At 41.0% G+C, this 27,812-nt stretch overlaps 1 protein-coding gene across 1 annotated transcript in view; it reads right to left on the bottom strand.

Moving 5' to 3' along the window:
* Positions 1-27,812, bottom strand: part of carmil3 (capping protein regulator and myosin 1 linker 3) — a 116,131-nt gene that overhangs the window by 74,196 nt on the left and 14,123 nt on the right. Inside the window, exons 3-9 of the mRNA XM_084732438.1 lie at positions 21,521-21,571; positions 19,519-19,578; positions 19,291-19,412; positions 14,071-14,165; positions 13,565-13,635; positions 13,291-13,364; positions 1,659-1,734 (exon numbers count right to left, since the gene is read on the bottom strand). Of these exons, the coding sequence (XP_084588564.1) occupies positions 1,659-1,734; positions 13,291-13,364; positions 13,565-13,635; positions 14,071-14,165; positions 19,291-19,412; positions 19,519-19,578; positions 21,521-21,571 (549 nt within the window). The remainder of the gene's footprint in view (positions 1-1,658; positions 1,735-13,290; positions 13,365-13,564; positions 13,636-14,070; positions 14,166-19,290; positions 19,413-19,518; positions 19,579-21,520; positions 21,572-27,812) is intronic.

Genomic DNA, 27,812 nt, shown 5'->3' with positions numbered 1-27,812 from the left:
GAAGACAAGCTTGAGGAGGCTCTAGTTGAGTGACTGTAAAGCAGGGGATAAACCGTGTATATACACTCGCTTGGACAAACATGCTGTTTCCTGAAATTCCTCACAATAAACGTTTTGTTTCGGTATTTAAATGATTTTATTATGAAGCAATACAAGAGTTTTCATTCGGGCGGGGGTAAGGCTCACTTTGGCTCCACTCCTGAGTAGGTCCATCTAAAGCGTAGCTCGGCACAGCTAAGCACTCTGAAAGTGATAAATGAGGTGCAATTCAGCGCAGTACAGTTTGACTCACCATGGCCAAAAGCCCCCGGTAGAGGAGTACTGAAACGTGTCATAGCAGTTTTTGGTCTGTTTTCAAGCAGGGCACAAAATAACGGTTGTCTGGTTACAATCTTTCTTGTATTACAGCTAAACAGTACACTAAGAAGACAAGAAACAGGCGATGTGGTAACAGAATCTATTTGATCAGATATCTTGTTTGACAGTTTGATCATTGAGTTTCAGGAGCCTGAGGTGTTCAGTTGTACAGACCTGCTTTCTGGATGCAATTTTATGGACCTTTAACAAATGAGAGCAGCGCATGAAGCCATCTTCTGTGCCAGATTTGCTTCCGCATTGTGCAGCCCATAAGAGCAAGCGCACTTAGACCTGCACCACCTAAGTGGCTAACTTGCAGTTTAGCCATCCGTTAAATTGTATGGGGGGGTAAAATGATTTAATAATATGGCTCTTTTAGACTTTGCAGATTTTATTGGACCAAATTCTGATACTGAAACATCCTACATGGCACTCTTGGTCCAGCAGTATGTGAGATTAGCTCCAGACGAGCTCCAGGTCACTCATAAATGCTTATGCCTGGCAGAGATAATAAACAGCTATGATTGGCCTGAATTGATCCTAGGCAAGACTGGATATAAACAAAATTTAAATGACACTTTAATAAAATCAACCTCGCAAATGTTTTATGAGGAAGGAAATGCATCTGACAAGTTGTTTTTGACCTCAGGCATACACACAGTGTGTTTTGGTGAGTGATACAGGATGTAAACACGACTTTTGCTTGTTTACAAAAGAATTTCCACGGGGCATCTTTCAAATCTGAAACCAAGTTCTGATGAACTTTAATACAGTCAATACATCTAATTCAATACCTTTAAAATATTTATTTGTTTAACTTTTTGAACAGACACTTTTCATGTGGTTCACCTCAGATGGATACCACTTACTCTAATGCATATTATGAATATTTAATAAAGATTGACATCATTTTAAATAGACACATACAACTCTGCTGAGGGTAAGTTGACTCAGTGTCCTCTTTCAATCTTTCTTTCTTGATTTTTATTTAGTTTACAATCTCAAGAGATGAAATGACATTCCTGTGAGGCTCTCTGTACATAATGCATTAGTCAAAATCAATGGCAGATTGATTGACGTTGACTTAGAGAACGCTCACCATGCCCCCGGAACAGAGATTTCTTTATACACATTTGGACTGCAGTCTGCCAAATGAGCAGTTAAAACATCTGATTCAATAAAATAAATGTAATTTGATAACACACAGAGAGAACACAAGAGAGGAAAGCTGTAAAAGATAAGTGATTGGTGGTCTACATCTGGCAAGGTTTGTGAGTGAGGAAGATAAAAAGGATAGTTACTATGCGCATGTCTTTGCAGTACAGCTTGGTGAACCAGGTGTTGTATGCAATGGATGCCACGATCACCGCCAAGTCCCTAGAATGGAGACACACACACACACACACACACACACACACACACACACACACACACACACACACACACACACACACACACACACACACAGACATATTAGAGATAAAATGCAAAACTTTAAATTAGCAAACTCCATCTGCTCAAAACCATTTGATGTCATTGATCCATAAATTCACATTATCGTGGGCCAAACTTTTTCTTTGCTCTGCGTTTGGTAAAAAGCAGTTTATCATAGTGACAGCGAGAACACTATGGGCAGGGCTGCTTTCTAAAAGATGACTGATACTGCAGCCCCGCTGAGGAGAAGCAGAGAAACAGAAAAAAAGAAAAAGAAAAAAGAGAGAGATGTAAAGATCGATGGCTGGGTCAGTGGATTATTCAATAAAGCCACAGTTTGATCCCGGCTACAGACCTCAAACACTGCTACATCCACTGCTACACAAACAGACCCGGAGCCCACAGACCATCATTTGTGGGTTTGTGACGGAGAAAGAAAGAGGGAGGAGAGAAGAGAGAGAGAGTTTTAGAATCCTCCGAGGTCCAACTAAAGCCACACTGCTGCTACACCTGCTATACATCATCTGACAAACAGGCAGCAACACAGAGAGAGGGGAGGCGCGGAGAAAGAGAATAAGCCCAGAGAGAGGAAGAAAGAAAGGCGGATAGTGAGACAGAGGGAAAAAACTAAGTGAAAGAGAGAGGGAGAAAGAGTGTAATCTAGCCAGGGTGGGTCCTGTTGCCAGTAACTGCAGTAGCCAGGACATTACAGTGTATCTCAGAGGAGTAAAATGGCTACAGGCTGTGTTCCTTTTTCTTTACCGTGCCAGCCATCAGCCCAGTCTATTCTGACTAACGCAGCTGAGTCTGTGTGTGCGAGAGCAGATGATGCACATGTCAAGATTCATCATCAGCGCCGACTGTTGATTCGTGTTTTGACAGCAGGACATGTAATTGACCTCCACGATGTGTCACTCAGTCATGCACCGTGTTGGTGTTTATGTGTCGTCTTGTACTTGGACACGAGGACACCGTGTTGGCACAGCAGGTCAATCTGTCGCCATTTACTTCTTCCGCACAGATCAATTTAGGTTTAGGTGACGACAAGACTCCAGGGAGTAATTATTGAGCTTTAGAGGCAGATTTTGTTACCTTGGCTCGGACAGAGCCAGACTAGCTTTCCAGTCTTAATGCTAAGCTGAGCTAACCGTCTGCTGGCTGAAGCTTCATATTTACCGCACAGATAAGCGAGAATAATCAATCTCACCATAAACAGAGAGTGTTTTTCCATTGAAAACATGTTTGAAAAAAACGACACTGGTCAATAGTGAAAACGCATTCAAAACAGGGTCAAAAGTGAATGTTTCTTCACAGACTATCTCGAAGGACCTTCACATTTAACCCGTGCCACAAAAGATTCATAAAGATGTTTTGATCCCACCTGGATCTTAGTCAGCCTGTATTCACACATTATGCACCTCAGTAGGCTGGAAATCTGTATGACAGCAGGTGTGGTGAAGCATTCAAACCACACGGTGATAAACACTCAAAAAACATTAATTCAATTTTTTGTTTTACCATTTTTCTTTGTTTTTGATGGTCTTGCACTAGATGTGCAGATAAGTTCTCTCACTCTACTTTTACATGTAGACCATAATGAAATCTGTCATTCTTTATAATATGCAAGTTATAAGCTACTGTCACTTCGAAGCCTAACCAATCAGATTTCTCAGTCGAACAGAAAATTAAAGGTGGGGTGCGCAATTCTAATCTGGTACCCATTTTGCCAAATTTAGTGAATCTCCTCACGGTCCTCTAGCTCCCCGTTCTGTGGAAAACACACTCTGATACTGGCTCTGTAAATGGGAGACAAAAAAATGTCTCAGGCTGAGTAATGCAACACAACTCCGGCCGATCAGCAACAGGTCGCTTTTGTGCCTGTGCACAGGGCAAGGGGAAGCAAAACGGACGGTTAATCTTCTGAAGGAGCACTGACGGAGAATTTGCTCAGCTGCCGGGTACAAATATAAACAGTCTTTCTCCAGAATCGCATTCCAAACATTTGAAAATGCCTCATGCAGCAGTGGAACCACAGGCTGCTGGACCCTTCCTGTGTCTCCCTGCTCATTTTAACTTCTTTGTCACCCTTTACCTCTCTCCCCTCGTGACTATTAACGAGAAACAGCAGGTATTACGTCACTGAACAACGTACCTATGCAGGAACAGAACATACATCAGATAGGCCAAATAGTGAAGGACAATACTCCAATCTGAATGCATCCTCCTGCCTCTCTTATTTGCAGTTAAAAGCTATCATCACAAAAATAACCGCTGATGGTGCACACGAAGGTTGCCATGAACACCTGGATAACTCTGCTTATGCTTTCCTCCTCAAATACAAACATTCAAACACAGGAAAAATGGGAGCAACAACTGCGAGTCTCACTCACCCCACATGAATGGGACAAAATCTGGAGACATCCAGTATCACTATCCAGATGTGTAAGATTTGGAATAATACAACTGAAAATACTGCACAGAGCATACATCACCCCATCCAGACTAAAAAAGGTGGATCAAACTCTTTCAGGCTTGTGCCGGCATGGCTGTGGGGAGGTGGGCGCCCTTGTGCACTCATTGTGGTTCTGTCCAGCTGTTCAGGTCCTCTGGAATGTAGTTGAAAATGTGCTTTCCAAGACACTGAACACTGATGTAGTTTTAAGTCCAGCTACATCCCTGCTAGGCATTCAGCCTAGTAAATCAGCACAGAAAATTGTATCATTGGCGTGCCTCGCAACAAAAAATCTAATTCTTATGAAATGGAAAGTTAGGAAACACAATTGTTTTAACTTCAGTAAGTGGATTGAGGATTTCCTGGATCTCATAAGCATGGAAGAGGCTGCATCTTTCTGTCTCGGTCTGGACGGGGATGGGAGTGGCTTATGGGATACAATAAGGTCATCCTTGGATTCATGACATCCAGCCCTCTGATTTCTGTCATCTCTAGAATTAATACAGTATATTATTGTGTTGGTGCGAGTATGTCATTGATAAATCATGTGCATACATGTGATCCTGTGTTATGCAGGAATACATGCACAAAATGAAATTATGTAGTGCTGTACTAACACCCCCCCCCCCCTTTAAAAAAATATTTAATTTTATCTATTTAGTTTTATTTTTATTTCCTATTATGTTCTCCACCTTTTTGTCCTGTCTGCAATGTCTCGTAACGTGACGTTGTTTTTTTTTACTTTGTCACATAATCACAATAAAAACTTTAAATATTTAAAAAAAACTTTTCTGGAATAAGGCTTTAGGTGTAGCAGTCAAAACTGTAACCATGCTTGTTCATGCAGGTTAGGCTAGAGCAGTAAGCACAACTTTTTATTTTACATTAACAACTTCTTCCATTACGATGTTCTGGAAGCTTTTTGACAGCACACAGCCAATACAGTTACGTATTTACGGCATTTTGTATGAAATATTAAATGGTTTGAAGTTACATCTTCATGTGGATGATATATCAGAAAGCTTGTGTTTTGTGACACAATGTTGGAACCACATTTTAGCTGAGTGAAAATTGGGCCTTAAGTGTAAATTCTGCCAGGCGTGGCTGTGTCGCATTACGGCTGCGCCACGTCAGCCGGAGCTGATCGCAGCCATTCTACACAACACTTGTCATTTCACCAGCAGCGCCTCAGCTCGTCCCAGAAGCGGTGCAGAGTCTATTTTTGATGGATGCCGTGACAATTAGCACAAAGCAGATTGAACCGGCAGGAAGAAAGGCAGGGAGAATCTGGCTAATTTTCAAAATAAAAGACCCTGCGGGAACTCACAATCATCAAGACAGACAGAAAAGAAACTATTTCTCCATGTAGGCTGCTTATCCATGGTAGAAGCACATAGAGCGAGGAAAGAGGACCTACTCAATAAAATCTGAGCAAGTAAACATAATCAGGGGTGCAAAACACTCCACTGCTGAAACGCTTCTGAAACGCTGCTGGTGGGGCTTGCAGCCATGTGGAGGACGGATCAGAACCGTGGCATGAGCTTGGTGCAATTACCCAGACGTACACACCAACCCAGTGTTCAACTAGAAATCCCGGATGGTGCTCACTGGAAATTCTGGCAAGAAAGCAGACAAGCGTATTGAAAAAATAGCATGAACAAGCGTTGATCACATCAATGTCTGTTCTGAATACATCAACAATAATGAAACTCAACTTTTTATTATCTGAAGACCTTCTCAACTAAAAGCTCTAACATTCGTTATAGGCCACAATACACACAACTTGTATTTCTGATAAGGTCTAAGAATATCAAAATCACAGCTCTTTGTCCTGAGGAGGTACTGGAGAAAAGGTCGCGGGGTCATTCAAATCAAAGTCTCCCTGCTAGCACAAGTGTACTCAGAGAACATTTCATGGCAATAAGCCTATTAGATTATTTAATAGCCTGTGGGTAAAGGTGAGAGAAGGTCATTTCGTGTCCACTGGGGAGCATGAATATGCTCAGTGAATTTCATGCACATTAGACTTTCAGATTTCTTGTCTACAAGTGAAGTATTTTTATTATCGTACTGATAGACGATAGATCAGCGGGGTTATCAAAGACATTCACCGTGTGGGGACGACAAATAGTGGGAATATCCTGGCCATTGAACAGGGATATTCTGACCGGGTACTAGAGTAAAAGGTCTCTAAAATCTCTAAAATTATTACACTAAATGTAGGTTTGAATGTCTGTCTGCATATTTTATGTCATCACCATAAAAAAAAGTCCTCAAAATCTTCACTTTGAATAAAGTGATTAATCGGATTAAATAAGTAAAGGTTTTGTGTCCATAAAGTGTTCTTCCTCTGGCAGAAAACTGCTGATAGGGCACTTTTGTTTCTATGGCAACTATCTTGACAATTTCTAACACGTTGCTGTTACCTTAACAAGTGTGTTGTGATTGTGTAAAACAGGAGCAACTGTCAAAAAAACAGGTGGAAATAGAGCTTTTCTGCTTCTCTATCTATCTACTCAGCTTTGTTTGTGTGTCTGTGTCAAAACGCAAAGACAGGAAAGAGAAGCTAGATCGACCATAAATGACAGTAAATCACAGAAGAGAACACTCGTCGTTTTTTGCTGTTTTCATTTGTTTCTTTTCTGTCTCTGTTATGATAGTTTCCAGAAGTGTCAACTCAAGTGACATGACTCAGACTCCAGGCACAAATTTGATGACTTTTTAAAAAAAAAAAAAAAAAAAAAAACACACTTGCAATACAACTAGACTTCAACAACAGTGACTCATGACTTTGCTGACTTGAGCCTTGAAGATACTTGCTATCTTTTCCAAACCCAAAGATTTAAAAGCCTGTTATTTAAACAAGTGTGAATCCTCGAATAAGTTTAATCAACTGACAGTAACACTATTCTCAGCAAGTCAACACGTAATTCTCCCTGATCTAATATAGAATCTGGAGGTTGATTGATTCAAACAATCAAGTTGCAGGAGACCATAAAAAAATAACATGGCACATTTTTTCCAGAATGAAAAAATGATACCAAAAATTATTTTGTTTGTGTACAAAAACTATACCAAAAAAACAAACTGCGGCATGCAAAATGTGCAGATTGAAAATTACAGATGAAGACACAACAATGACCAACTTTGATCAAAATTGTACAAAGAATTTTAACACAAGGCTAATATTAACTTAGTTAGTGAGCTAATGTTAGCTTCATAGTTATATAATATTATAAATCAATTAAGATGGAAAATCATTGTTACATTGAGACAAGAGTGCAAAGACATGAGACTTAATTGTGACTCACAAAACACTGTCTTGGTCTCACCTCTAACACTTTATGATATGTCAGACAGAAAGTAGCCTAATCTTCATCTGCAAACTTAATAAACAGACAAAAAAATGAATGTTGATTTGGAATTTGAATGCTAATATTATGAATGAACCATCAAACCACTCGGTACAGTCCTAACTAAAATCACTAGCTATGATCCTCTGCGGATGTGTGGCTGTATTGTAATAAATCAATGCTACAGTCTGACCCTGTACAGACTCGGGTCCTGTAACAGTGACAGGTGAGGCAGATGGTAGCAGTGAGCTGTGGAGCTGCAGTCCTGCTTCAGTAACAGTAACAACTAACCAGACAGGAAGTTGAAGAAAAGTTGGACACTTCGTTCAGACTACTGCTTATTAGTGGTATGTCTGTGTGTGTGTGCGCATACACACTGGAGTGACTGTCAAGTCAAGAGGTGCCCAAAGACGTTCTTGGGGCAGCAAGGTAGGACAATTTCTTTCTCACACACACAAAACAAACAGACTGAAATTGCCACGCAAACAGTCCCCTCTGCAATATGGTGTCAACCTGCAGTGGACAGTGTGTGTGTGTGTGTGTGTGTGTGTGTGTGTGTGTGTGTGTGTGCTTTGGGTGGATGGTTCAGACAGAGAGAGATGGAACAAGAGAGCTGAGAAAGAAAAAATGAAAAGATAGAAAATACAGGAAGTGGATAACGGGAGGAGGAGACGGGGCCGGGAGAGAAAGGTGTCTGCTTTCAGTCAGGAGGAATGAGCGGAGACGATGTTGGAGCGGACAGCAGTCAGCAGAAAAAGGATGGCCCTGTCGCTCGTGGTAACAGTAGATGGGCTCAATCAGGGGTGATCGAGAGGCTGGAAATGTGGAAGGACAAGGAAGGGAGGAAGAGAGTGAGGCATCACAAATAGCCTCCGGTGCACCATCACAGTTCTTGAATCCTGTCTTTCCTATCAATTGCACCCTTTTCTTGATAGCTTCCCTGCATTGTTTTTTTTTTTTTTTTACACTTCTTGGCGTACTTTTATGAAATCTCTGCTTTCTCTATCAATTTCGATTTAATCCAGCCTCTCTAGAGGAACAGGGAAGGAGTCTTTAGTGGTGGATTGTGGGCTCAGGGGAACAATATTTTAAAAAACAGCATGGGCAGGCAGCTTACCCTGCAAAGCCTTTCTCTTTATCACACACTATATAAAATATAGGAGGAAAAACAACAGCGATGCAGTGATTTTGGCTCTCGATATGAAAGACATTAATATATTCATGAGTTGCTGCTGCAATCATGCTCCTATGAATGGCTTTTTGATTTACCAGCATAGCAAGGCTTCGCTCCTACGATGAGATATGCATTTTTAAGTGTGACTGTATCCTCTCCAGTCGGGATTATTGTTCTATATGGGAAAGTAGAAATATGCCTCGGGGTTTTCTGAGGACAAAACACTACTCAAACAAAAGACAAGTGAGCTAGGTTGGATTCGCCATTTGCATGTCAGCTGTCAAGTCTTTTATGACTGGCAGCACTCGAGCGACACGTACACACTTCCTCAATATGTCTGGAAAAGGCAACTAGGGATGTGAAAAAAAGACGCTATCCGAGAGTTAGAGGAGAAGACATGTGGCATCTTACAGCTGTTTTCCGAGCCCTGGATCCTGCCTCTGACAAGCACATCATCTCCCTTCTCTATGATCTTCCAAAACTGCTAACAAAACTGAACAGAGACGCAGGACCAGAGAGTGCGCCGGGGAGAGAATGAAAGAATAACACACTCAACACTTTATCCAGGGAGGCAAAGGTGTTCGACAAACAGCCACTCTGATGCCGATAAGACGAGGACTGACAAGACGATGGTCTGGGAAACATTTGTGCAAAACATCATGGAGCAGAATGAGGACGAAAAGAGTTTCAAAACTTCAGTGTAGTCATAAAGTATTAGGACAAATGATGTGTTTTTATTGTGTTGGGTCTGTACTCTGGCACGGTGGATTTGAAATGAAACAACATTTCATATGTTGGTTACAAATCCCATGATGTCTTCATCTGCCACTGAGGGCAGCAAACACACCCTAAGCAGCTACTGTACTATGTCAGAAATACAGTAGAAGAGCAACAAACTGTAGACGAGCAGCAAACAGTGGATTGGGAAGATGAACTGCACCACCTTGCTATAATAAACAGGGCGTGTACAGCATTTTAAGTCCAATTCAAGTACTTTGAGCACTTTCAAGGCACCTAAACTTAAAATTTCTAGATTCTAGAAGTTGTTATCATCCCAACAAATTGTAAAGAGTGGAAAGGGGAAAAAAATGGAAAAGCATGATGGGATTGTTTTATTCCAAATATTAAAAGATCTTTGGAGTGATTAGATTGTGTTGAATTCAAATTCAAGCATATTCCGTATATTCCAAGTATATAGTCCTACAAACATAACATAATTTTCAAAACTTGTTCAAGACTTGACACAGTGATGCTGAACTTGTGTTACAGCAGTATTGGTTGGTGTCTTCAGCTCGTGTGCACCTTCACTTGTGCATAAGGGTTTCACATAAGGATCCAATTTTCTTTCTTCTACATTTTAAATCAATTTACAGATTACAAAAATATACTGTTTTACATTGTTTGCAACATTATGGGTTCCCCTCACTATGTTGACAGACTGGAAATGTAGGAACTGTGCCATGAAAGCAAAGTATAGCTCCAGGGCTGTGTATTACATTTACACACCGTGGTGAAGCCTTTGGGCACATTCTAAATTTAATAACACCGCAGGAAAAATTTGTGTGACATGACTCGTGTTGCAACGCACAAGCCCTGGGAGACGCAGGTGTACAGGATGTTACACTACCAACCAGAGACCACCGCTGCTAAACTGCAGCACTGAACTCAAGCAATGTCATGGCATGATTTTACAAAACTTTCAGCCAACCCTGATTAGGCGAAGAAAATAACACTGCCTGTAGCTGTGCTGATGCACGGTTGTGGATAACAGCGGGTTTCTCTGATACTAGCAACACAGCGAGAGAGTACCGTCTATTTTCCACTGTCGGGGACATGAAATCAGTAAAAGCACAGTGCAGAACCTGAGGACCAACTTCTGTTTATACAAAAGAACTTGCGTGGAAAAGATGGACTCATTAGTTGAATGGCTATCGCTTAAAAAGTCAGGACACAAAGATGATGATGCCCCTATTACTTCACTCAGATGTTCGACCTTCACTGAGCAGAATGATTGATATTTGCAGACTTTGACACTAAAAGGTTTGTTCAAATTCATCTGTGAAAGTGGAAACTTTCTCAAATAGTTTGAAAGCCATTTATGCTCAATGCCTGATACCATGTATTCATTCTTAATTCAATTATTTTCTTTTTGTACTCTGTAAAGCGGCCTTGGGTACCTTGAAAGGCGCTATATAAATCCAGGTTATTATTATTATTATTATCAATATGCAGCTTACAAAAGTGTAATGTGGAAACTTGAAACCTTCAACAAGCATACACTGAGAATGGACTGTGGATTTTAACTTATGAATAGTGACGTCGTTATCTGGCATTTTGAAATGCGCCCATGAGGCCGATAAACAAAAGATGTCTGCAGGCAGATTTGTCAGAGTGGATGCTGTGGAATAACGTTAGCGCTCTCCCTTGTGAGTTTTGTGAAGGTAGTGAAAAAGTTAGTTTGGAGCCCTGTGCTGTAACTCTCAAGCATCCTGCTGTAAAGGTCTGCATAAATGTCCCCAGTCATTCTTTTCTGAATGTTAAGACATTTCTCCCATCCTAAACGACCGCAAATCTAATCTAAAACAAGTTACAGGCTAGTATTAAACATATATTATGTTATAATGAATTCTAGAATAATGTAACTGAACGATATCACTTCTAACATACTGTATTAAGCTCTCCAAGTTTTACCAAGTTTTGTTTAAATGAATTACAGAGTGCCTGGATGATGTATTTCCACTTTAATCAGTCCCAGTTGTGATTGGTTTCCTTCTGTGAGGAATGTAGCATGTGGCAAACTGCATTTTAGAAAAGAAAAAACAGCAACAGCTGACTTCAAAGCTATGCTTCACCTAAAAGTAACAAGTAACAGTGAAAGTCAAAAGTTTCCAAAAAACAAATATTCAAGTAAAGTACAGATACTCAAAAAAATGTACTTAAGAACAGTATTCAAGTAAATATATTTTGTTACTGTCTCCCACTGCTCATCATTAAACTTGTTAAAGAATTAAATCTACATTGTGCCATCACAAGTCAGGCAGCAAAAAACTCAATGCAGTTAAGTAGGTGTCTAACTGTCTGATGGCAACTGAAGTACAAGTATTTACATTTGGGTACTTGCCAATACCGAGTACCGATGCTAGTAATAAATAATTCCATTAAAGTTCTTACAATAACTTTAAAAACATGTTTTATTTTCATCAGATGTTCTTCAATTTCTAAATGGAATAAACTGTTGTTGCTGTTTCCTGCTACAAGTGTAACCATAGTTACTGTACATATTATATTTTTGGGTTATTTGTAGTAATTTGCTTTACTGATTTTGTGTTCCTTATTAAGCTGTAGTTTACTGTGCACATGATATATTTCAGTATAATAATTACACAACATTATTACACATTTACATGTGTAATATTTAAGTTTTTTCTTCATGTCTCTCTTGTCTAAGAGCTAATTAGTTCCTACCTGTCATTGTTTAGGGGGGACAGGTATGAGTGTGGTGCCATGTGTGCAACAGTTTTGTTGACCCCGCTGTGAACCTGAGAGAGAGAAGTTGGGTGTCCTGTGCTGTCAGGACGTTTTGGTCAAGATTAACGGGAGAATAAAGAGGAGTACACAAAGAGAAGTTGCAGCAGCTTATTACCAAGAAAAGAGGGATACAGACTGGTGGCAGCCGTGTTTTTTCTTCGTCTTCGAATTAGTTGAGGCATTCAACTAGTTTACGCCCGCTGGGACTGACTGGACAGTGGCTGGCTGTGGTCTACAGGTTCTATCTGTGAGGTTGTTGCAGTTTTACATGGACTTACGTGGAATTTCATGGACAGTTGCCAAAATTGCTGCAGTCATTAGCTGATGATGTTGAGGACAGTGAGTCTATCGCTGATAATAACAGCCAAAAAGAGGATAAGCATCAGCAAACTCCTTGAACTCTACATTGTGTTGGATCTTTAGATCAAGTTATCAAGTTGCTTGTGTCAAGCAGCTACTTTTCTTGAAGTGGTATCAGGTGTGAGGTAGTTTTATAAGTATGAATATGAGTACTTGAGGACCGTGTCGGACCAATACCCAATGCTGGTAGCGGCATCGGTACATGCCTACTTTCTAAAGATCAGACTGAAGGAAAAAATGTCCTAGAAACAGGAAAAAATTAAAGATGGCTGCAGCGCAGTTCTGGCAAAGCAGCACAAAAGAGTATGCCAAATGTCTGCCGATGGTTACCGCCAGATATTGGCTGCAACAGAACAAATATCAAAGATAATGAGTTTGTGTTAACTCGTCCAATTACTTTCTGTCCCCTAAAATGCCCCCTGATGCAGATGTTAACACCCCAAAATTAATGCCCTCACCCTTTCAGTGCTTCGTTTCAAATCCAGTTTGCTGGAGTACAGAGCCAACACACACACACACACACGCACACACTGTCTGAGTTTGACAAAAGTTAATTGCGATTTTCCAATCAGTGCATGCTAGTGTACCGTAATTAGCCTGGGTGTGGTTAAGATGGCAGTAAACTATGTCACCTGCTGTCAAGATGGCTGAAATCCAGTAAATTGAACTCCCTGTTGTCCTGAGAGTGGTAAATGGTGTCGACATCCTGGAACAGAGAAGGAGGGCAAGACAGAAAGCAAAGAAAGATGAGAGAGAAAATGAAACAAACAGTAACAGAGGGGGAGAGAGATATGGGACAGTTATATAAAGAATATCCATTTTTTCTCCACTTGTACAAAAGGCAGGCGTATATTAAAAAACACAACAAACAGAAGCGCTTTCATACAGTCTGTACGGTGTCCTCACCCACTGCACTTCTTCTTTGCAGCCGATTCCGTTGTAGTCACAGAGAGCTGCGTAGGTTTCCGAAAAACCTCCTGAAACACGAAGAGGAGAAGACAACAAATCAATCCAAAGCAGACCGTAACAGATAAGAAATGGCAAGGATAGAATGAAGACGGGAAGAGGACCTACGAAGGAATACAGAGGAGAAGTGCAGGCCAGAGATGAAAGAGGAAGTCAAAAAAGAGCGAGACACTGATAGTCAGCAGAGAGGGGGAGAGATTGGCTGTAAATATTGAGGTGAGATGAAAGTATTGCACCATGAAAGAGCTCTTCTTGTAGATTAATAGGATTACCAGCAGAAGGGGAAGTGCATCCAGCAACTTTGGTCTTTTGACCCACTTAAGGATGAGCCTCCAACATGATGTGGTGTGAGTCAGTGAGTCAGCGAGCGGATGGACCCGAGCGCAACTGTGTTTAGGTCTGCATGCGTGTGTGTTTGATGCGATGCGGACGGAAGCGTAGCTCACCGCAGGTTTTCTGGGGCTCAAGCGATGATTCGGAGTTCGGAGAAAACTTGCGGCTTCCGTCTGTCAGGTCTCCCTCCGCTCGACAAATAGGAGGACTGGAAGACAAAGAGGGGGAGGAGAGGTTCAAATGAGGCAAGAGTCTACAGACATGCTAGCAGCTCCATAAAGCTGAACTCTGACAGCTACATGCTAATTTCAGCATGCTAACATGCTCATACTGACGATGCTATCACGCTAATGTTATGCAGGTATAGTGTTTAATATCTTAACATGTTAACATTTGCTAATTTGCACAAAGTACAGACTGATGAAAATGGGTGGTATAGTGAGTAGTTCTGCAGGTATTTCATCAACAGGTGTGAAGTAAAGTACAAATACTGTGCTACTGTACTTAAATAGAGCTATTGGTATCTGTACTTTACTTCAGTATTTGTTTTTCTGACATTTTTTTTACTTTTACTTCCCTCATTTTAACACAAATATCTGTATTTTCTACTCCTTAAATTTTTAGTTTTAATGCATTTGAGGCCAGTTATCATTTATTTATATTTTGAGGTTTTATCAGGGTACAGTGTTTTGGTGATCAGGTAAAACCTGATCAAGGTCTGAGGATCAAAATGTTGTATCCTAACAAAGCCTTCTACAAGGAAAGCACGGTGTACGGGAGCCCTCTCTTCTTTTGCCCTTGAATTCTCCTCCTACGCCCCTGTCTACAAGAAACTTAAGGTATGAAAGAGTTTTTTTTTAATTATTTTGCATCCTTCCCAACATCCGGACTGATTTCAACCTAAATGGACAGGATAACAACACAAAGAGAAGACGAAAGCTGTAATTAGACAAAAAGTGATGTAAAAGACATAAAAGATGAAGAGAGGGCAACAGAAAAAAAGATCAGGTTCAATTAGCTTTGCACAGAAACAGCTGGTAGAAATGTCCTTCAGAGGATAAATTTTTATAATTTGAGTACACTTCAGAGCATTTCCAGACCAAAGAAGCTGAATCAGGACTTTCACTAGTATTTTTTTTAACACAAATATCTGTACTTTACTGAAGTAAAAACTGTGTATACTTTTGCCAACTCTGTATTTCATCATAAGACAAAGCATTGGACAAATTAAAATTTTAGCATGATGACTGCAAAAAGATAAAAAGTTTAAGGATCACCAACGTGATTACATCTCATCCACAGGGGAACATGAATCTGTCTACCACATTTCTCTGCATGGTGAGCGCAGCAGAGTTGAAGGTGGGTGCAGAAGGAGAGATGTGAAGCTGGTAGTTACTGTAGTTTGGCCAGCTGATTTTGCCCACTTCTAAAACTCTATCAGCCGTTGCAGCAGCGGCTGTGAGACGCAGCTCCTGGAGGCAATTAAGATACTTGAAGAAGGAAATCGATGCATTTTCTGCGAGCCTCGCAATCCGAAACTGCAGGAGCCAAACCAAAACCTAAGAAATATGACGAGCAGTACCTCAAGCAGACTTTATTTGAACTGGCTGAAAAGAGTCACCACAGCCTCAATGTGTGATTTGTAAAGAAGGGCCAGCTAATGATAGCATGCAACCTGCGCCACAAATGAGAATGGAGGCTTTTTCAGGACAGAGGAAAGTGGCTGAGTGGAGTTTAGCGATGTGAAACAGAAGCAAGGTCTCGTAATAAGTTGCACTGCACACTACAAAAGCAGCACAGATATCTCAGTTTGGTGCCCACAGTGTTAGACTCTGAAAAACAATGTGGTAGAAGAAAACTCATGGGATCACTGCAGTCTTCAGTAATTTGTCTTCAGGGCAATCCATCAGGTAACTATTGAGATATTTCAGTCCAAAGTGAAGTACCGACCGGCAGACAGACATAGAGCCATGCCAAGTTTCAGGTCCTTCAACTAGAATCCAATTCAAGTCTTAACCACTGTGAACATTGTTATTTCTGTGGAACGCATTTTGCATGTTGATTAACTCTAATACAGCCATTCCTGTTTAATACAAGGGCGGCAAAGTGGTGCAGTGGTTAGCACTGCTGCCTCACAGCAAGAAGGCCTGAGTTTGAATCCCCCAGCCGGCTGAGGGACTGGGGCGGGAACTTTCTGTGCAGAGTTTGCATGTTATCCTCATGTCTGCGTGGGTTCCGACTGAGTGAAAGCCAATATCAGTTTCACCTGTGACATTTTATTTAATGAATTCACTACACTACTAAAACAAGCAACCAATGTAAATTAGAGAAAAGAAATCATCTCCATCTAAAAAACAAAGCCTTGCTCCTCTGTGCAACAAGAGGATTCTGGTAAAATAGAAATCCACTGATCATCTGATGGTGATCATGTTTCTGCATCTGCTCTGCACAGAGTAAATATGCTTCTAACCAGGGATGGAAGTAACTAATTACAAATACTCAAAATTACTATAATTAAGTAGGTTTTTTTTTTTTTTTTGAATAGTTGTACTTTTAAGAGTAGATTTTCAACTCAGTACTTAAATATTCATTACACAGGCATATCTGCTTAGTTACTTTTAAAATCATAGTTGAGTACTGAGTACAATTTGAACCTTTCATCTGTATTTTATTAGCCAATAAGTGGATCTGATTGTAAACGTGCCAATGAAAACCAGAACCAGAACATACAAATGGAAAACAAAACAAAACTCTGCGGCAGCACACATTTGGTGTAGGGATGTTAATCATTCATCTTAAATCAATTAATTGGCGTTAAGAATTTAACTAATAAAAAATGTGTTCATGGATATTTAATCAGTAGTCATGGTGGTAATTGCACCTCATTTGACTTTGTTTTGTCTGGCGGAGCCATTTGTTGAATTAGGAAAATTAAAAGGAAAATTAAAATGTGGAGGAAATGAGGGGGAAAAATGAAAAAGATGAAATAAACATGTGTTTTGTGTCTGATAATTACAAACGAATAATTGATTGTAGGATAACGCACAAAATTTGCAGCCCTAGTTTGGAGAGGTGACTGTGACAGTTAAAAGTAACTAATACTCTGAGTAGTTTCTGCAAGGAATACTTTGTACTTTTACTTGAGTATTTTTCTAACACCAGTACTTTTACTTGTAATTAAGAAATATTTTACTAATGTAACTGTACTTGTACTCTTTCCACCACTGCCTTTTTTAAACAGAACAACCAAACCATTGATTGAAAAGGTATTTGCATGATTTTCTCAGTTTTTGCATTTGCCCAGCTCATTAATACGTCTTTGTACCACAAGGGAGACTAGTCAAATCTTTCCTGCGTAACTGCGCACACAGCTCATCATTTTCTGTTAATGTGGCAAAATGCATAGTAGATAACAGACTAGTTGTAATGATGTTATGAATGACAAATGTAGCAAAATCAAAGATGGCCCCAAAAGTACTCAACTAAAAAGTTAAAGCAGAGTTTTAAAAAAGAATGTTACCTTTCCTTAAAAAACTTCTTTTTATTACTTTATTTCCCATCCCTCTATATTTTCAGAAGATGCAATATCCTTGATTTTAGATAGAGGCAATGTTGTTATTAGAAAGCCTCTGGTCCCAATTAGAGGTTGGGGAAAAGTGGATGGTAAATATTATACTTCCACCTCCTTTAGCTGCTTCTGCTGAAGTGCCCTTAAGCAAGGCACTGAACTCCCGTCTGTATAAGTGGATCACTTCAGCGCCCAAGAGACAGTACCCTGCAACACGGCAGAGTATAACCCTCCCACTCCCCGCCGGCACTCTTCCTGCCAGACATTGTTCTAAATAAAAACAAACTCTCAGACAACTTAGTAAGTTATGCTACCAAAAGGGTATTTGACTTACAAAGATTCAGCACCAAATTTAGCTCGTGCCAGCTAAACGAAACACAGCTGCATAATGTTTTCAATATGATAATACTTGTCTTATTTGCATTGGGAAGATTCTCATTTGCAGCAGAGTTGTTTCTCATTGATTATGGCTGCTTTAGTCAGAATTAAGATGGAAAGTGATCGTCTCTGATAATGAAAGTGTGTATAACATTGCTTTGGTAGTGAACAAATAACATGTAAACTGTAAAATTGGATCCCTGGGACGCTGTTTGAAGCTACCGCTGCAATTATACAAAAAGAAGCATATTCCTTGGCTTACTGGATGCTTTCTTTCAAATATTTCTTTAACAAAAAAGCATCCAGTAAGCAGAAAAGAGTGAGGACAGGGATCACAAAGTAAATACTGTTCCCACATAATACTGTGCTGTACCTGCTTTGGCTTTTTGATAGGATTACACCACTATACTGTTGCATTCAACACACACCATCCTTAATCCCATTTGTCAACAAATCACACACAACACCTAACCACATCCATGACCTTAATCCCCACCTTATCTCGACAATCATCATCCGCCCCTGGAGCGTGCGCCTATGCGCCCGTTACCTTGATACTATCTGCATTATGTACTTCAATGCAGCGGCTCCAATCAGTTACAAGGCTGCACAATCGAACCCACAACAACTTCCCTCCCTCCGTCCTCCCCTCTCTCTTTATTCTCTTTAAATGTTCTCACTGGAAGCAATCATCTGGCGTGGCTCTAATGGAAAAGAGCCATTCTGAAAGATGATAGAGTGCAGAGATAGCCTTGCGCAGGTCAATAGACAGAGCACAGTCTATCCCATTGCTCTTAGAAACTGTAGATGAGACCCACGAGAGAGGGGAATAAACTCTGCCTTGCTTGCCTGCTCACCCATAGATTCACATGACCACGGGACAAGAGATTTTACCACTTGAACTAAACCCTATCCAGGCTTTTCTTTAGTGCGCATCCTGTTCTCTCTTCAGAAAGTGCAGCGGACATAGAGGAGTGTAAAAAAGGCTTTTTGACTGGAGGCCTGAGTCTATTGCTCCATCAGTGACTGCGTGTTCTGCTACTCGCTGCTTATACTAAATAAGCTGCTTTAAAAAAGAAAAAAGAGCCAACACAATGCCTTCAGGTAACGGCCTACTCAGTGTCAGCTGGCTGATTTAATCCCAGTGATTGCTGGGTGTTATAGTCTACCGTGACACAGAAATGGGTTGGATGCAAACTACAGCAATACAAGAATGCATTTGGCTGCTGAAGAGGAAAGCTGCCCGAAAGTGAAGCTGCCAACTTGCCAACGCACTGTCGAGTGCTGTTAACGTCGGCCAACTTGTCTTCGCTCCTCAGCACATACAACACAGAAACAGAAAAGACTAGTTTCTTTGCTGGAGGCGAGGACGCTCGGAGATGCTTACGCATAAATGGAGTTGTTGAATACTCGGGAGAGGGCGTAGTTGATGTGGCTGACCATGTGATCCAGCTGGTCTTGGGTTTGCAGCCTCAGCGAGTAGGTGGTCTTGTCTGTGTCGATGACGACCTGCATGTGGACATGACAGTTTTTCAATAGTGATACTTTTTTTTTTTGTTTTTTTTTGCTGTGAAGTTTCAAACATCAGGAGAAGAACTGAGCTTCAGGGTGTCACCTGGTATTCTGGGTAGGTGTTCATTGCCCGGATTTCCAAGAAGTTGAAGGTGACCTCCATCTGAAAACAACAGAGAAACATCACTGTGTCAGAATCCATAGTTCACATCATCTTCATAGGATAATCACATCTTCTTACAACTTATTTTGTTGATTCTGTCACTCATTTCTTATGATCACAATAATATTTCCATCAAATTATGGTCGCTTTGGACTGTTGGCGTCAACATAGTTCATTAAGTCTCATTCTCAGTCAACTATTTTACCAACCATTGATTGGCCAAAGTCATAAATCACAGGCTTTTCTAAAGACTGGGTCGGGACCCTCAGGTGGGTCACAGGATATTTTGTTTGGGTCCCCAAATAAATAAAACACCTTAAAGGAAATTCTGCAAGATTTATATCTACAGTACACCTTTTATAAAGCATTTAAATGTGTCGATTTTATTTTCTTAAATGTGAATGTTTTTTGGATTCTTTTCTCCTTTATGACTAAAGGAAATATAAACCGAAACTTTGGGCTGTGAGTAAAACAAGACATTTGAAGATGTCATCTTAAGCTTTGGGAAACAATTTCTTTTTTACTATTTTTTACTATTTTACATTGTTATCATGACTGATAAAATCTATGTTAAAACTACATAAGTAAGTCCCAAGTTAAAATAAATTATCTTCTAAGGGATATTACAACATAAAACAAGAAATATCTATTTTTGCTCTTACCTGTAGTGCTAAATATCCATCTAGACTGTTTTAGTGTGAGTTTTGGAGATATCAGACATAGAGGTGTCTGCCTTTTCTCACATATAATAGATGGCACTCAGCTCGTGGTGCTCAAAGTGACAAAAAAACCCACATTTGAAATTTTAACACCAGTGTCTTTCCAGCAATCATGACCCAGTAACTGAAGATATTTCACAGACACTGTAGCAAGAAATGAAACGTTGAATGAACCGTTTTCTCTCTACTGAACGACACTCGCCAACTGTATCACCATCCAGAAGGAAGCGTGCACCTACTCATGGACAAGAGACCCATGCATGTGACAGCGCGGGATGTAAACATTAATGGCGTCCTCCTTGACTGAGCTGTAACCTAGATGTACACTTCCTCCTGCACGGTGATACAGTTGGCAGGTGTAGTCCTGTCAAAGAAAAGAGCTCCTACATGCTCACAGCAATGTGTGTGGATTACCTTGAGTAACCAAATCCTGAGTTCTGGAAAAAAGACATTTTTGTGACTGCAACCCAAGTATATAGTCTAGTTTCATCGTGTTCAAGAGATGGCAGACATCTCCAAAACTTGGTAACTCACCCCAAAAAAATCTAAATGGATAAATAGCACAATATGTGAGAGGAAAAATATGTATTTTTGATTTGGGTGAATTGTCCCTTTAAAGGAGTAATTTAACATGTTGTGAAATAAGCTTGTTTGCTTTCTTGCCAAGATGTGAAAATTGATACCGCTTAAGTCTGTGCAGTTTGCAACAGGTTAGCTTAGCTTGGCACAGAGACTGGAAGCAGGGAGAAACAGCAAGTCAGGCTTGATCCAAAAGGAAAAAAAATCCACCTGCCAGCACCTTTAAAGCTCACTAATTAACATGTTGTATCCCATTTGTTTAAGCTGTACATTAACCAAAGTGTAAAAATGGTAATATGCTAAGCTAACCAGCTTCTGCCTGCAGTGTCATGTGAAAATATGAGAGCGGAATTGATCTTCTCATCCTTTCTCGACAAGAAAGCGAATAAGCATATTTCCCAAAATGTCAAACTGTTGCTTTAAACTGCTGGCTTCATGCCACCTGCCACCTTATCATCTTCATTCTGAGCGTTGTCATGACTCCTATCACTCTAAAACATCATCACCACAGTCATCATCGTTATCTCTTCTCTCCTGCTCTGAAAGTCTGCTACTTTTTTTGTCACATCTCTTGCGAATTACCATGAGATCAAGGCTGGCAAGTGAAAGCCATAAAATTCCAGTGAGAGCGGGGGAACATTTACCTTGGTGGGCACTTTGACAGCAAAGAGATACAGCCTCCATGTTGCCAGGACCTGAGGGGAGAACACATTCATTTTTCTGTCACAGAGCAGGAAATGCAAAATGCTAATCGCAGCAAAAAATAGCACGGCACAAACACCCCATAAAGAGAGCAAATCATCTCTGCAGCTCATCCGAATGGCTCATAAGTCATGCTAAGCACTCTAGACATTAGCAAGCTAATGATGATAGCGCGTGCGAGCGTGTGTGTGAAAGAAATATTGTGGCGAGATTGAGAGTCATATGACAGTCCGATTCATCGCGCTAAGTTGTGTTGATGGAGCTAAGTAGTGCATATTCAACAGATGCTTCATTGCGTCTGGGAGGGGAACTGATGGCGAGATAAGAGGGAGAGAGAAGAAGACAAAGAGGATGGGAAGAGTAAGCAGAAAGAGAGGTGTGCCTTTGCCAAAAGAAAGAAATTATCATTTAAAAGTGTCTGGGGTAAAGTAAGAGAAAGAAAATGTGAATAAATTCACATCTGCCTATGTAATTAATCTCATTCATAATTCAAAAATCTATAATTAGCATACCCGATGCATGCACTGTGCATCTCTATCCCTCCCTAGCTCTTTCTACGATTCTTGGCCACACTTTTTGTCTTGCTCTTTTTCAGCTGGCTCAAATTCCACTCTTGTCTTGTCCATAATTCTCTCCCTTGCATCCCGTCATTCCTCTGATTTCTCTCTTCATCTCCATGGAAATCTGTCCATTTTCCCCATCTTCTCCCTTAATCCCTAATCCCTCCATCTCCCTGTGTGCCACAGTGCCCTGTCTGGGTCTGCTCCCGCCTTAACACCTCAACTCCATCCTCTCCCTCCCTCCCTCCCTCCCTCCCTCCTGCCTGCCTTCCCTCAACTCCCCTGTCTCCTTTCCCGTTTCAGTTTTTCTATTCTTTTTCTGCTCTGTCGCTTTCAATTCCTCAAGGCCTCTCTGTGCTGAATGGCTAATGGCGCCCCGCTGAGTGGCGGTGAGAGGGAGAAAGAAAACGAAACATACAAAGAGAAAGGGAGTGATAGAGGAGGCGATAGAAGGACAGGGACACCAGATTTCCCTCCTGATAATGAAGTCTTCGGATACTACCAACTCCCGGCAAAGCTGGCCTCACAGATCAGCCCGGCATCTTAACTATACAGACATCCATAACAGACTCCCACAGAGAAGAGACACGGGAATGAAAACAAGAGAGCAAAAACAGAGGAGACAGAATCATACCCCCACCAAGAGAGAAAAAGAAAAAACTCTCCGCACTAAGCTGGTGGACAGGCCTTCACAGGAGATTGTTAGTCCAATCACAGCTCTTTGACAAGTTTGAAAACTCTGTTATATAAATCCAGAAAAGAGCGGGGGAAGCGCGGTGGGACCTTGAGGCGCACAGAAGGAGGAAAAAGAGAGGTGAGAGAGATATATATAGTGAGAAAATGAAAGACAGAAGCACATTCTCCCTTCAAAAGCCCTGCAAGCTGACAGAAGGTCTCATCATGTAAACAGCGGCATCAATAATGCAGGCTCTCTGACGGGTGCCGATTTGATCCTCAGATGCTGAACAAGCCCTCTTGTGTACAGTTTCTCATCTCTTGATATATCATTTACAGCCCATTGAAGTATCATTAGAGACAATCAATACTCAAGACAGCTATTTTTTGCTTGGATGAGGTGTATGAAGTGGAGATGGAAAAACTCTAAAGGGTATTTATTAAATATATGAAGTATACCAGACACAGGGTTTGAGCCAGAGCGTGTCATTGAGACAATGTCTCCCTTCATATTTAAAATGACTACAATTGTCCAATTGTCCCCCATAATGTGAAGGGCAGGATCTGCAGTACACTGTTAGTAGGCTCGACCGTTTAGGTCAGTGTAATACGACTCACGCACGTCTGATGCAACCAATATGCTTTTACTTGTGTGTTGGATACAAAGCGCTGTCAAACACGCTGGTGACCTACACTCAGGACTGTCCCTGAACGCTTGCTGTGCAGACGCAGACGGAGGACTGAACCCGCTCTTGCTTTTGCCATGTGGGCTGCGTAGACACAGTGTTCAGTTTTATAAGCTGTATCCACATTAAATCCTAAAGTTAGCCAAACTACAAAACTGTTGGCTGTTATCTGTTAATGTGCAGTGCAAGCCAATGTCTGCACTCTCTGCCAAATATGTCTTTTTGGGAGTGAAATACCACTCTGTACTTTTTTGATATTTAACTAGAATCACCACCTCGCAGTTGTATTCTTCTGCCAACCAGTCAAGTGGCATTTTGCATCCATGTCTATCCTGACTCCTTAAGAATTTGAAGGAATTTAGTAAAATAATAAGCCTATTTTATGTCGAAGACATAACTATACTGACATCTATGATTCCAGTGAATAATATTCAGTGAGAAAATGCTGTCTTTACTCAGAGACTATTTTTACAGAGGAGACAACAGAGAGCTTCATCTCATGGTGCATCAACAATCACCTGAAGCTCAGTATCAGCAAAACCAATGAGCTTGTGCTGGACTGCAGTGTTTCAAATATGTTGCTGCAAAGAAACTACAAATTCTAAAATGTGGATGCTTCACACACACAGCTCCAACCTGGCAACAGTGAATCTGTGCAATTACCACAGTTTCAAGCTGGACACCCAAGACGGTCTCTCCAGGATTTCGAAGGCTGTTTTGTGGGATTGTTGCGGCCTAAAATGCCTGATTTCATGGCAGCTTTTCCCAAAACTTGTGATGAACACTACAATGTTTTTAGGCGTTTTTTGCAAGTTGCAGGATCACGTGAAAATCCGCTTGAGATTACAAAAAAAATCTGACAAAATCGGCTTTATTGAATAAATGAAGATGTGCACAAGGAAGCAAAATCTTTTTGGAGCTCAAACTCAAGCAAGTAACATAATACAATTATAGAATATATAATATGTATGTGTACAGAACATTGATAAATGGTAATGATAGTGACAAACCTTGTGTTCTGTTCAATACCTGAGACAAAATAAAAAATAAAATGCAAAAAAATAGTAAAAACATGTATGGTGTTTGTGCAGAGGACTGCTATGATTGGTAGAACAGCAGGAAGCATTGATGATTAGCCAAACTTGCAAAAAACTTGCATTTACTGGAAAAAAATTGCAAGGTCGTGGCATGCCATTACTCTGTTCCTGAGTAATGGCATTAAAGTAATGGTCTGAAAAATGTTTTCACTGAACATTATGATGTCACAGTGAACTTGACCTTTGACCTTTTGGATACAAAATGTCACCATGTCATTACTTTATTAGACATTTGTGAGAAATTTTGCCATATTTAGCAAATTAATTCTTGAGTTTTGGCCAAAAAAAGTGTTTTGTGAAGTTACAGAGACCTCTGATCACCAAGTTCTAATCAAAGAGACCTCAAATCCAAGGGGACGTATGTGCTAATCTTGAAGAAATTCCCTCAAGGCCTCTACACACCAAGCTTTTCTAAGATAACCTGTCACAGGCTGCAGAAGCATAAGAAACTGACATGAGTCTTTTTTTTTCCTGCTCTCAAATACCAACAGAGATAAGTCTATCAGTCAATAAAAGATACAGTAATGTAAGCTATGCACATCATTTTCTAGCCTGTACATCCTTCATTTGAAGTACTGGCTGTCTGTCTGTGAACCTAACATTAGCTAAGTTAATATAAGCAAACATTAGCTCTGCAGCTAACAAGGAGACTGTGAGCTAACAGCGCCAGTTCAGACGACATTCAATTTCTTAAGCTTTAATTGTCAAATGTAACTTTTCTCATGAGAAGAAAACAACATAGTATTCATCATTAAATATAATTCCACTTTTGAATGCAATTCTAGCTATCATATCATAGTAATGTTGGCCAATGTCTGGCCAATTGCGATTTTCAGTCGAAGAACAATAATTGACAGCATTCACAAACACTGTTGAAACTTTTCGTATAAAATTTAATTGCGTGTTCATAATAAAACACTGACTACTAAATATTCATTAAATAGTATTTTACAGTTTCTCCAAAAGTCCCCCATGTTACAGCCAGGCTTTATTATATTATTATATTAAGATTATGTACTAGAGGGAACACGTTCTCGCGGGACCTCATGGAATCTCACGGTATTTCATGGGTCTGAGTGGGTGTGTGGCTGTGATCAGCATTTTTGTGGGTGTTATGTGAGGTCAGTGAGTGCTGCGTGCATGAATATGACCATCATGCAGAACATGTGTGTTATATGACTGGCACAGAATCAGATATGTGACATCTATAAATCCATCCAATAGAATTTGCTAAATATGTGCATTTCTTTAGAGTAACTTCAAGGATTATTAGTTATATGTGTAGAATATGTCTCATATCAGTGCTGTACTTTTTCACAATATTAGTGAAAAACACACAGTTTATTATCCCCCTTGGGTGCAGCTACCAGGCTCATACTGTGAAGATAAATGAACTGTGTGAAACAGGTCAAACAACCAAGGTTTTTCTACTGTAACAAAAAAAATGCTCTGCTCTGAAGCATCAAGCCATAATGGTAAATTATCCAGCTATGAATATTAATTGGCACAAACAGCCAGAGGTGAAGTAAAGCCCCACTAGCCACAACCAGGACTTTTTCTCCCCACGTGGCGCTCTGGCAACCTTCTCGTCCACGGATCAATCGAAAATCCTAAAAGCCGCACAAAGATTCGTTTTCCACCTAGGAAATCCTTGCAGATGAGACGGTTGACTTTTCTGACCTGGTCAGCCAAAGACACGGCAAGCGACAATCTCAAGAAGAGATGAAGAACTAGTAGACGAAGCTGATGGGATGGAGGGGGGGGGGGGCGTGTACAGAGGTGTCCTTGCTGTGACAGCACAGAAGCACAAGTTCAAAGAGCCAGCCAGCCGGCCGGCCCCTGGAGCAGACTGCCAGGACAGGGTGGGAGTGTGTCTCGCACGGAGGGAGCACGCGTACAGTACGTGCACGAAAAACAACAAATGTATCTCTTTCTGGATGTGTGCGTTTGCATGCATGCGCAGCAGAGAGGGCAGAGGGCGGGGGCTTATATTAATCATAAGCTGTCAGGCTCTGGGTCTTGCACTTCAAACGAGATGGTGCAAATCAAAGTGTGTCTCTGGGTCGTGTGTGTGTGTGTGTTGCAGTGCTGCCTCTGAGGGAACAAGCTGAGGATCAGTGCCAGATTTGGCCGCCTGCAGTATTTCTGGCTCGGCCACAAGGGCATTTTAAACACATAGACACACGCGCGCGCACAAACATCACACGCATGGCGCAAAATCTGAAACATTCCGATACAGACATTTGCATAAGTCCGACATGCTAGAACAGCACACACACTTCGTTCTGACTCTCATGCACGTATAATGATGCACAATAGCTCACTAAGCTGGCTTTGGACTACACTCCCCTGTCTCTCCCTCTCTCACTGTCACACACACACACACACACACACACACACACACACACAGTCAGCTACCATCACTCAAGTGAACTCAGCCTCACAAAAACACAACCCTGCCATCAGTCAATCTGTCAGCTTATGTGCATGTGAGTGTGTGTGTGTGTGCGTGTCTAAGTGACGGGGGTTTGAAAGCACAGATGCCCCAGGTCCGGCTTTATAAGTGGACTTTAGAGTGGTTGAAAAAGAGGGAGGGAGAGACGGAGCCAAATGAGAGGAAAGAAATGCAAAGCTCAAAAACACATCTTGTTCCAGATTTTCTCATAAAAAAGTCTGAATCAAAGAGATGGCAAAGAGAGCGCTCTCAAACCCAAAGGACCTCTTAAAGAAAAAAAAAAAAGGATAGGGATAGGGAGATAATGGGAAGAGGTTGCAGGGTTGTACCATAGACAGGAGGAAGAGATGGCATAGAGTGTATAGGAGGAGAGACAGGAGCTGAAAACCGGCCATGATTGGGTGAATGGGCTGAGAGGGGGAAAAAAGGGGAGGGGGAAAAATGAGCAAATGTGAGAATGTGGGATGAGATGGAGACGAACAGTGAGTGTGGGAGAGGCCAAACAGATGGAGGAAATAAGAGATGGAGATGGAAAAGAGGGATACAGGACAATGAGAGCGAAAGGAGCAAAAGAGAGAAGGAAAAAAATGAATAGGATGGAGAGATAAAATAGAAGCGGAGAGACACTTTGAGCTGCCTCTCTGCCCTGACAACACACACACACACACACACACACACACACACACATTCACACTTTCTCGCCTTCTCACGGGGGAAGAGAGAAGGTCAGCAGTCACACTTCATAGCCTCTCCGCCATAGG

The sequence above is a fragment of the Lutjanus erythropterus genome, chromosome 12, assembly GCF_056507025.1.
Source record: "Lutjanus erythropterus isolate fLutEry1 chromosome 12, fLutEry1.hap2, whole genome shotgun sequence".
Classification (NCBI taxonomy): Eukaryota; Metazoa; Chordata; class Actinopteri; order Lutjaniformes; family Lutjanidae; genus Lutjanus; species Lutjanus erythropterus.
The sequence above is the reverse complement of the archived record's forward strand: the minus strand, read 5'-3'. Positions and strand labels throughout refer to the sequence as shown.